The 12112-nt window shown below is 37.0% G+C and overlaps 1 protein-coding gene across 10 annotated transcripts; it reads left to right on the plus strand.

Moving 5' to 3' along the window:
- The first annotated feature begins 1170 nt into the window (after nt 1-1170).
- On the plus strand, nt 1171-11618 carry LOC148415302 (uncharacterized). 10 transcript variants are annotated; one of them, XR_015867479.1, is made up of 11 exons: nt 1171-4114; nt 5494-5740; nt 6234-6302; nt 6377-6523; nt 7328-8436; nt 8544-8572; nt 8669-8831; nt 9451-9565; nt 9774-9812; nt 10589-10864; nt 11242-11618. XR_015867479.1 is itself a non-coding variant. In XM_088429977.1 (11 exons), coding segments are annotated over exons 6-11 (369 nt in total). In that variant the 5' UTR covers nt 1171-4114; nt 5494-5740; nt 6234-6302; nt 6377-6523; nt 7328-7875; nt 8344-8415; the 3' UTR covers nt 10591-11618. The 10 variants fall into 10 exon arrangements, 7 of the variants coding, with proteins under 7 accessions (XP_088286103.1, XP_088286100.1, XP_088286106.1 ...); XM_088429977.1 differs by having other exon boundaries at nt 7328-7875; nt 8344-8436; nt 10589-11618; XR_015867481.1 differs by having other exon boundaries at nt 7328-7875; nt 10589-11618.
- Nucleotides 11619-12112: the final 494 nt, after the last annotated feature.

Here is a 12112-nt window from a genome sequence, read left to right on the forward strand (position 1 = left end):
CAACCCGCAGAATTTATTTATTTTCTTAAATGAAAACTTTTCTCAAACGAGAACATATCACAGGCGATTTCCTTCACTTTAATCCATAATAGAAGAAGCCTCTCCATTTTGTTGTTGACCGAGGTCCGTCCCCTGGCAAGGAAAGTCTTGCCCTTAGAAGAATGCCGAGCGGTTTCGGCCATACTCACGAGCAAGGTTAACTATGCGTGCGCCTCCGTATTTTTTTATTATCTCCTGCTTCGTTTCTATTGTCATCATCCTCTTATTTCTTCCTTTACCACCACTCGCAATTTTAGAAGCCATGTCTAACAGATAAAGTTTGCAAAGTCTTCACAACACACCGACCGGCTGTGCCATCAAGCTAGATGAAGGCGTTCGGCCAATAGCACATTGGCATTTCTCTGATTGACGTGACGCTGGCCAATAGCATATCCGCATCTCCGTGACTGAGACCAGGACTGTGACCTTAATCGACCAATAGCATATCAGCATCTCCGTGACTGACACCGTGACTGACACAGTGACTGTAACATTGTAAGAGCAATAGCATATCAGCGTTACCGTGACATGTGAGAACAGTTGATTTTGTTGATGCAGCAAAGCGAAAAAAATAGTACGGACACATTGACCGGCATGTTGGGGCATGTTGGATTGTTCGTAAAACGAAAGGTTTGTGCGTAAGAGGGGGACAAAAAACGCCGCGGTCCACGTTCGTAAAATGAAAAGTTTGTAAAAGAGGGAGTTCGTAAACCATTGTATTTGTATTTGTTGGTCTCCTTTTTCAATGGTTTGCACTTAAAATTTTTGACAAGCTTGTTTGATCTTAGAGATTTGTTTCTATTCCTTTAATCCATTTTTTTTACATAAGTCTTTGTGCATCTTTTCATCCACTATTTTATCATTACGTCTTCATTAAGAAATCTTAAAGCAGTTATTATGAGATTAAATTCTGTCTTTCCACTGTATGAAAACCCCTCAGCTAAAACAGTGTGATGAACTGATGCAGCACTTCTGTTTTTGGTGTAAGGTGACATTCGAATGTACAGTCATGAAATGAGAAGCCTGTTATAAAAAAAAAAAAAAAAAATATATATATATATATATATATATATATATATATATATATATATATATATATATATATATATATATATATATATATATATATAATGTGTGTGTGTGTGTGTGTGTGTGTGTACATACACACACACGCACACACCCTCTGCTGTTTTTAAGCCTATTGTATCAACCAATTTCCTCCGAATTGTCTTAGTAACTACTTTTCAGCTGTTGTAACCAACATTCAGTTCAGCATCATTCAGTGTTTCATCAGTTACCGGTTAATGCTGCCAGCATACTTGAGTCCGTTACAGTAATAAAATGAATGAGTCAGACAGTGGAAACACCTTTGATGCTATTTTTTTTGTGCATCAATTCATCTGTTTTATCATTAATTCTTCATTAAGAAATTTTACAGCAGTTAGAATGAGGACTTTCCACTGTTTGATACTGCCTTTACTAAAACACTGTACTTCTTCATATTTAAATGTATAGTTACCTTAAAGTGCCTTAAAGTGGAAACACCTTTGATGCGATTGGACCAGATTTGGACCAGATTTGTTCCCATTATTTTTTTTTTTTTTGTACTACTCTGTGCATCTATTCATCTCCTATTTTATCATTAATTCTCCATTAAGAAATACTATTGTAGTTACAATGAGGACTTTCCACTGTATGATACCCCCTCGACTAAAACAACATTTGTTCATATTTAAATGTTTATTCACCCAATGGGAAACATGTTCAAACTACAGGAAAACAAGACATTGCTCAACCTCTTCCACCGTCTTTTAGCCGATTCTACCATGCAACTTCCTTTGAACTTTGAATTCCGTGTCATTGAATAATACATTGCTTGAGAGTTTATGCTACCAGCATAATTGAATTACCTAAAGCAGGGGTCATCCACGTAGTGGCCGCAGGCACTGGGTCGCCCCCAAAAATCACATGAATAACCAGCAGACCTGGTCTGCTATAATAGTTATAATAGTTCAAGTGATAGACCATTGTAATTTTCCAGGAATTTTACTAACGATTATGCAAATCACATATACATGACATATTACACTTGATTTACTACAGCTGATCCTTAATTCTTGTGAGAAATCAATCACATGATCAATGTCTTCACATAAACTGGTTATGCCGGCTTTGTCCAAAAAAAGGGAGAGACACCAAGGTTCTTCGTACTAATGCTTTACTGACTGCACTTGTTTGCAACAGTTCACACCGTAGAACTGACACATACAAAAGAGATGTCAGCTACGGACAACATAATATGCATTTAAACATAAACCAAACTCATACATACCACTTTGGGCCGCTAAACATAGACAAAGCTGGAACACTTTACGTCTTCGGATATACGCGTGCCGTCGCGTCTGACTTGATGACAGCAGCGTGAATGATTTTCCCGGAAGCCCCTTTCGCGACCCTTAATAAACTCTGCTAGCTGACGGATTGAAAATCATCCATAAATTAACACTATTGCTCCAGTGGACTTAGAAATAATATGGAGCCATTTCAACCGAAATACAAAATATAAAAATCGAACAGAACAAAATTAGGTTACGTTTCAATACAACATTGCCCTCTTCCGGCGAATGCACGGTATTTCTTTGCCAACCGCCACCACTGGTAGTCCTTCGTATTACTCAGTACCAAAGAATTGCTCTCGGTTTCAAAAAGTTTGGTGATCCCTGCCCTAAAGTTTGAATAAGAAAAAAAAGTCAATTGGAAATTCTTTGCTGCTGGAACAGATTTGTTTCTATTCCCTTTTTTTTTTTTTTTACATTTCTTATTGTGCAGCTATTCAACTATCTTATCTTGATTTATTTAATAAGACATTAAAAAAAACACTCTCCACTGTTCAGGCATACTCTACCAACTAATTTTGTTCTTAACTTCTTAGGAATTACTTTTCGCGTTTGTTTCTCGCATTCAGTTTAACACCATTCAGTGTTGCATCGATTATGCTGCCAGCATACTTGAGTGCTTAACAGTAAAATTGTGTCATACAGTGGAAACCCCTTTGATGCAAATTGGCCAGATTGTTAAATGCCACAAAATACATTTAATTCTCTGCATATTATAATCATTATAATATCCAGAGAATTAAATGTTTATAATTAAACATTATAATATAATGATATTCAATTTCAGAGAGGTTTTTCTTTTGTGCTTTTACTTGATGCATTTTAGACAAGCTGCTTGTATTTCTCAGTAACTTTATTCCAACAAAATGCTGTATCAAAAGGAATCACACTTTGTCCACATTACCCTCTTCAAACCTCATGAGACAACCTGGACAACACCCAGACTGCTCACACTTGTCTACCACAAGAATTTTGGCCGAAGCAGTCAGTCCAGCACAGAAAAACATTTTGCTCGCTCCAAATCCTTCGCTCACGCTTGAGTTGTGTCCTTACGTGCTCAGCGAAAACGCAGAGGTCGCAAACACAGAAAATCAATATATTTTTATGTGCTCAAAAACTGTTCTTGCTCGGTCAAAGTCTTTCGGTCTTAACCAGTTCATTTATAAATGGAGGTACTGTGCGGGCCCGTATTGGTGAGTGCAAATACTTTATTTCTTATGTAGTCACGTTTATTAGTTAATAATCAATGGCTGCAAAAATAAAAAGTAAAAGAAAAGAAACTATTGGTTTTGAATGCTCTGGAAATTGAGGGTTGCTTCATTAAATTATTAAGGGTGATGTTATGAATGGTGTGCATTCTCAAGCCCCTGTGTACCTCTAGATGTTATGCTTATTAAGTAGTAATAAATAGGCACATAGTCGGTATGCACAGCCGATTTGAAGCCCGCTACAACTTTAATAAATCACCCCTCTTTTTTTTTCAAGATGACGTACATTACCAAAATCGAATGTTTTTTCCGCTTTCTGCCACTTAGGGGTGGGGCTACTTGGAATAAAAATTCACTTGACATTGACGACGACAGAGAGAGGTAGGCCATTATTTCTCCAACGCGATAGTGGGATGGGTCTATGCTATTTGGAATAAAAAGTCCACTACACATTGACGACGACAGAGAGAGGTAGGCTATTATTTCCTCTTAAATTCAAACCGAATGTAACACCTTCCCAAAATTATTGTTCTGCGTGTTTCAGTTTTTTCGAGTGAATGTACTTCTGTGACATGTTTTTTTTTTTTTTATATATATATTTGGAATATATAAATACTGCAAATTACATTTTGCCGACTGACCCGACTCAAAATGTAAGAAAGTGACAAAAAAACTCGAAAATATTTAATATATAAGGCATGGTTATACACTTCAAAATGTATAATGTTAGGTTTATTTTCCGTAACGTTGTTTTATGTTCTGTAAATGCCGTTAGAAATCGGTGCAAACCAGTGTGAAAAAAAATTCGGCCTTCTGCCACATATATTAAAAAAAAAACCTCTTGGCTAGCAGGTGGAGGAAAAATTACCTTGCATTGTGTAACACGTTTTGTGTAAAACTACAAACAGTCGATGAACCATTGGAAATGTCTTTATTTTATGCTCTTCTATTATAGACAGTACATTTCATTATTTCATCGTCAACGTTTCCCCTTTTTTTTTCTCCAACGCAATAGTGGGGTGGGGTGGGGGGTAAAACTCGATTTAATTATATACACTGCTTTGTCGCCGCTCGTCACAATAAATCCCTCCAGAGTGCTGGAATATGTTAGGGATTTTTATTTTGTTAATGTGCAAAGAAAGTGTCAACTGAAATTTCGTAGTTTGTTTTCCATCACAATGTATATGTGGACGCTTCTGCTAGCACACAGACTCGCCACGTGCGGCTTTAAGCTAGCTTGACCTGTTGCTTTTGTTGCTCAACACTGACACCTGATGGATCTTTAAAATCATTGCTCTCAACTTCATCCACTGACTCATGACATTTTATTTCGTTACAAATACAGGAATTGTTGCATTATTTGGTTTTGTTGTACATAATACTATCTTTAAATGCAGTCAATAAATGTAATATAATGCTGGTGTGAAAATTTATTTCTTTTTCATGATATTACGCTGACGTTAGAAAAGGCAGACGTTCCTATTTAATTGACATGAAATTATTTAATTGAAATTAAATTGATGCTTTGTGGTTATCCCCTCAACAATTCACTCTTGTGGAAATTGCGCGTCATTATACCACTAAACTTTAAATGATGTTGTGCATATACTAGGTTCGGTACAACTGTACCGTTTTGGCAACTATTTAGAATTTATTTGATGAAATATCACGGTCCTAATAGTGTGGCAACACAGATGCTCATCGCGAAAGTAGTAAAAGTAGAAACATGCATCACGGCCAAAAACTGGATTTTTTGCCCTAACGACCGCTAGAGTTGGACGGATTTCATGAAAACAAAGTTGTTGCCCTCTGTGACGGGCAAAGCGTGTACAAACTTGTTCTATTTCCAGATTTGGCTGCCAAAGTCACAGAGGGCAACAACTTTGTCTTTTGTAATTGTGTGGATAGCCGGACCCCAAATGTCCTGCTAAGCAGGAGGGGGATGAAGATTTATTCTGGTCCCCAACTCACCATCTCCCCTGACCTGGAGGCCCAAGCCAAGCTCCTTCTGTGCCCCCCATCGCCACCATCACCCCTCAGGCAATCAAAAATCAGGCGCCTGAGGGCATGGTTTCCCTTGAAGGGCAAGTAACTCATGTAAGTTTATTAGGTCACATATGCACCTATAAGCACTGTCACACACATTCTTGTACATACACTCATCAAAGATAACGTGTGAAAAAAAAATCTTTTATTCATTAATTATTTTTCTATTATTCTATTTCCATCATGTGTATTACGCCCATTTTTTGTGTTCTAACACGATTACTTGCTTTCTCTTGCAATACTGTATTTGGAATACCTTTCGTTTTTCATTAAGTGTCAACTTGTTTTACGTTCAAAATGTGATTGACTAAAACTCACCATTACTTTGGTTTGTCGAGAGGTTGCCCCAGAAGGACATGAATGCATTTGAAATACAGTTACGTGCAGGTTAACACAATTATTGCAATGAACTGATTATTACAAGGACACCCGAATGACTTTTTTTCTTCCCTTTCAGTTTCATGGTTGTTTATACACACACATTCTAGGCACGAGCACACATAATTATGCCTTTGACTTTTATGTTTACCTTGGTCCACTTTAGATGCAGTCAATGCGGATGGTGAGGCAGAGGGGCACGGATGCGCCCATGTGCATAATCACAATTCAAAAAGTAAGTACACAGTTAGTGATTTTCAGTTGTCGAACTTCAAACAACACATACAGAGCATTTTTAAACTACTACAGGATGAAGCATCTGTAAAGATCACCCTCTGGAGGGAGGCCACCCTCAATAATGTTTCTGTGGGGATCAACTATCGCTTCACCCATTTGAGTGTACGAGGCAATGACTACGGTGTCACCATGCACACAACGCAGTACACCAAAGTAGATGTGAGTAATTAATTGCTTCTATGTCAGTGGTACTCAAAAATTGCCTGTGTTCAAGGTATTTTAATACTTATCAAGCAACATCAAGACAAAAACAATGCAGTACTCAAAGTACTTCTGTCTCAGTCACGCTCTTGCTGCCATTTATAGCATGTGAACTACAATCTCACAACACATTTCAGTCAAGACAGAACCATTGACGTAGCTTGGCTATTCTGATTGAACCATACACGTGACACGTGTGTTTGGATTAATAAAATGAATACAACACACCTGTGAATCCAAATGAAAGTCAACTTAGGTTTGGCCTCTTAATTCCAATTGAGGTGTTAATATGAAGCATTTTCATAACTATGAGTCATTCATATCTATTCTAATTGGAATAAATGGTATTAATTAAACACATGAGTCAACCCAGTCACCATCCCTCTGGCTGTGTGGGAAGCCACATTTGATGAGCGCCCACTTATACCTGCCGGTGGCCTGTGCCTCACACTTTTGTTCATGAGTCATTCATATCTATTCTAATTGGAATAAATGGAATAAATTAGACACTCAGCTATGGTTGAACTTAAAATTGCACAAATCCTGTGAATTCCGACTTTTAATGGTAATTACAATAAGAGTTCTGTAGTCCTCTTTCATTAAACGCAAAATGATAAGGTTTTGTGTTAAAAACTGAAAGTTAAGTATAATGATGACCATCTCGCGCGTGCGTGTGCCTGGAATGTGTGTATGTAAACAACCAGTAATTTTGTTTTGAATTTCATCCATTATGACACTTCATTTTATCATTCCACTCAACAGATCTGCGAGTCAAGCAAAAACATCACCATCGTGTTGATTACTTGGTGGACATAGTGGAGGTGGTGGAGGACTCGGGGAACCCAGTCACTATCCCCCTGGCCATGTGGGAAGCCACATTTGATGAACGCCCACTTATACCTGCCGGTGGCCTGCGCCTCCCACTTTTGTTCAGCACAGAGGGGGAAGTCATGAGACTCCATACAGAATAGTTTTTTTACATCGTTTCTTTTTTTCTTTCTAATCTTAATAATCCAGCCTGTTGGCATAAGTTTCATTTTTTATACTCGTTTTTTATTTTGTAATGAGTGAGTGGCAACAACACACTATAGCTTCCTACTTTTACTTTCAGTTTTGCGTTGGAGTTGTGGAGAAGAAATTTAGCACTAAATCGGTCTAGTAAATACTGTATTTTTTATTTATTTCATTTTGCAGATGCAAGAGCGGATTTGATGTGGCAACGTTACCTGTCCAGATGTAAATTAATTATGTTTAAAAAGAATTACGAGACTGACCGTTCATAATACGTCACAGAATAAAGGCGATGTCTGGTGAGAGCCCTGGTGGGGACCCTCGGCCAATGTTAATCTCTTCTAGGGCGATCGAAGTATTTTTCTATTCTGCACTGACTAAAGGAACGACGAAGCTAAGATGCTAATGTAAACTGAAAGCCATGTCGTTTTCCGCCGAATGCCATTGCATTGCTCGCAAAAAAGTATTCTTGTATGTTCTAAAACTATCTCGTTGCATATTGCAATGCTTGTTAGGCACGATAATATTTGTTCATTTACAATGAGCTCATTCGTTATTTTGAATACGTTATAATAAATTTATAGTACTGTAGTTCTTAATTTAAAATGATTATTTAATAATTTACATAAATTCTTTTTATACTATATAAGTATCTCTTATTTACCTAATTTTAAAATATATGTGATGCCTTAAATGCAGTCCAAATATGAAATATGAAATGTAATGTAATAATAATACAAAACTATTTATTATACTATTTATTTTAGTGCAAAAGTGACATTTGAAATGGAAGCCTTCCTTGCTGCTTAAATGGGTGCTTTGCGGCTGTGCTTCACCTGATGGCTAAATTTCACATTGAGGTTGTGTAGATACGAGCTTCTGTTGTACTTTATGCAGTTTCAGTGACTCTCTTGAAACAATTAGAATATATCAAATCAAAAACCGTGTTTTTGGCTTTCTCTTTCAGAATGGCAACAGCATTGCTCCATTGTTAAGGTGGTTGCAGAACACATAAGTGTCAAGGCAAAACCTGTGTCCTCACCTTGCGTCCAAAGACACAAGAGCATCGATTTTGTGTTTGTCAATGAGCAGAAGGGCCACAAAAATTCATGTCGAGCCCCAACTACAATTACCAGAGGAAAAGGAGGCCCAAACCAGAGAGCTGCTCTGTGCCTCATCTGTGCCATCAACACCAGCCCACGTAAAACAAAAGCTGCCTGAGGGTACGGTGACTGTGGATGGACAATTCATCCATGTAAGTTTGTTGAGTCACAAACGTATACACACACACTCACAACAGGGCTCCATCCAGAATATTTATTTTACTAGGAGCATGGTATCTGCTAATCAGAAATTTAAGAGGTTATTCAAAGTAATATGCAAATATATGAAAATAAATATTCATTATTTTGAGATTTTTCTAAATATTTATGTATTTTTTGCACTGGTTCATCTGCAATATTTATATTTTTCACAAATTACATACATACTGTACAAACATACATACAAATACACATACATGCGCACCACATATTATACATACCTACTGTACTGTACACACTCATGCGTACAGTGTACATACATGCATACACAATGTACATACTGTACAGTACATACTATACATACATACATACATACATACATACATACCTAAAATAGGTACCTAAAATATATTTTCATATGCCTGCAACTCCAAAAAATAGGAACCAATGTGACAGAAATTATTTTATTTTTGAAAAAAAAAAATATGTAAAACACATAAATACCGATTCCAGTGTTTGAAGCATTTTATATACCTATTCATCCATCCATTTTCTATCTATATATATTATATACCTATCCATCCATTGATCCATCCATTTTCTGTCTTCCAGCAAGCCAGCGATCCTTGTGAGGACAAGGATCGCAGGCTTGCTGGTACCTATCCCACCTTACTTCAGGCAGTAGATGAAGCACGCCCTGAACTGGTTGCCAACCAACTGCAACAAGGTACCATCACAGTTTCTTGTTGCACAAGTATTTCTTTTTTTTTTGTTTTCTAAGAATGTTACAATAGTTTCTTGTATTTTTATTATACATTGCCCAAATGTCAAATGGAAATGCAATGTGGTTTTATCAAAAATATGTCACCATACTGAATTGTGTCAAATGCTTTGAAACTCTGACCCATTTTGACACAACTGTCCCATTGATGCAGTGTTTCAGGAAGCAGTCGTGATGCTCAACATGGATTCATGTGAGTGCGTCGCGATACTGACCCATTTCAACACAGTTGCTTCAGACGGATTCAGTGGATCAAAAAGCTTTGATTTCTACAACACTAGATTTCATTCGACCCGGCAAAAATTTCAGTCCGTCGAAAAAAGCGAGTCTGTAGTTCATCTCTATCAAAAGTTTTGATTTTTAAAAGAAATCAAAACAAATGCTCCCTTCCGCCGCTAGAGAGCAGTAAATATGAAAAAATCCCTCACGTCCAGTGTATTAAAAATAAAATTAATCTGGTTTCATGCAAAAGACGATTAATATTAATATGATATAACTTAATCTTACTGGCCATGCGCTGCTATAACGTTTTATTTTTTGTTTCAAAGTAGTATGACAATCAAGGCCAAAAAACTAAATAATCATAGCTTCCACTTCGGTTTGTTAGTGTGGTGAGTTGGTTCAGGAGTAAAATTGCATTCAGTCAACTGTTAAAATAAAGCCGTTGTTAACACATTCACCACCAAACACAAAAACATATTTTTTTCTAATGCAATCGTTTGTGAATATATGTGTTTTGCTTAGAACAGATCTCTTGTCATCCGTGATTACGATAGGTATGTAGGATAGGCTACAAATGTAGGCTAATGATAAAACATAGTTCTGGGAAACAAAGCTAGAGTTGACATTTTTTTACTGATCCACCTGAGAACAGAAGGTGTAGATCCGGCCCCAGAGCCAAAATGAGTTTTGACATATATCGAATACAAAAAAAAAACAACGTCAATAGTTTTTGCTTTTCTCTTTCAGAATGGATACAACATTGTTCATCGCTAAGGTGGTTGCAGAACACATGACTCTAAGTAAAAACTGCATCCAAAGTCTAAAAGAGGGCAGCAGTTTCGTGTTTGTCAATAAGTAGAAGGGCCACAAAATTGCTGTCGGGCCCCAACTGCAATTACCAGAGGAAAAGGAGGCCCCAGCCAGAGAGAGCTCCTCTATGCCTCATCTGTGCCGTCAATGCTATCCGTCATGAAACAAAAACTGCATGAGGAGACGGTGACCGTGGATGGACAATTCATCCATGTAAGTGACGAACGAATACACACACTCATGCGCACACACAACAGGGCTCCATCCAGAATTTTTATTTTACTAGGAGAATGGTAACTACGAACCAGAAAATTGAGAGTTTACTAAAAATATTATGAAGAAAATAGGGTTAAAGAACTATTCATCATTTTCAGTATTTCCTTGTATCTTCTACATTATTTGACTCATTCAAAATGTTCCAACTTTAATCGATTTCCCCGAAGCCCGCTGTTCCATGAATTCCATTTTCCTCTTCCCACAATTCAAAATGTTCCCACAATTCCTAATGTTTTGTTTTTTTCTTTTATCTTCTACAAAGATAGGCCTATTTAAAACAATGCCAACTTTGTATATTTCACATGATGTCACAGGTTCAAGCACTTCAACATTCAACATAACTCCAGCATGCAACACCTCTCCCTTCAACTGTTTGCCCTTCACACGCAATTTTTTGAGGAATTGTACATAATCTAGTTGTAGAATGATGTTTGCCAAGAAAGGTCAAAATGTGCTTCACTCGGGCTGAAAACGCTGTTTTGGCCATTTCATTAATGTTGTCTGTAAAATAAAAACTAAATATATTTCAACAGAAAAGATTAATGTTATCCTAAATATTCTTGCTTCTAAAGCATAACCAAGCAGAAATTTCATTGTAGAATGATGTCTGCCAAATAGGGTCAAAATGTCCTCCACTCGGGCTGAAAACGCTGTTTTGGTCATTTCATTAACGTTGACTGTAAAACATAAACTAAACGTAGTTCAGCAAAAATGATGAATGTTATCCTGAATATTCTTGCTTCTAAAAAGCATAACCAAGCAGAAATTTCATTTTCGAATAATGTCAAGTGTTTTAACTTTTTTGCTGTGCTTCTCCCACACTTGAAGGGTTAGTACCAAAACTGAGCTTCTAACTGGGTTCCACTCAATGACCAGACTCTTGTTTTTCCTTTTTTATTTCCTTTTTTATTTTGATTTTCTTCAATCCTTGTTATGTTGGTCACAGGTAAAAAACCCTAAACAAAAAACATTAACTCTTTTCACATTCCTTATAAAACCCGATACACAATATTACATAATCAAAATACACAGTACGTGTTTGACATTAAACTAGCAGTGCCTTAAAATTAGACTACCTACTTTTAAATTACGCGAATACAACAAAGAATAAATTTCAGCAAGCCATTAACTACAATACACACGCCGAATGATTTAGGCCAACCCCTAAACCACCTCGGTAATGCT

This window comes from Hippichthys cyanospilos, chromosome 12, assembly GCF_059441005.1.
Source record: "Hippichthys cyanospilos isolate Australia breed blue-spotted pipefish chromosome 12, RoL_Hcya_1.0, whole genome shotgun sequence".
NCBI classification, from domain to species: domain Eukaryota; kingdom Metazoa; phylum Chordata; class Actinopteri; order Syngnathiformes; family Syngnathidae; genus Hippichthys; species Hippichthys cyanospilos.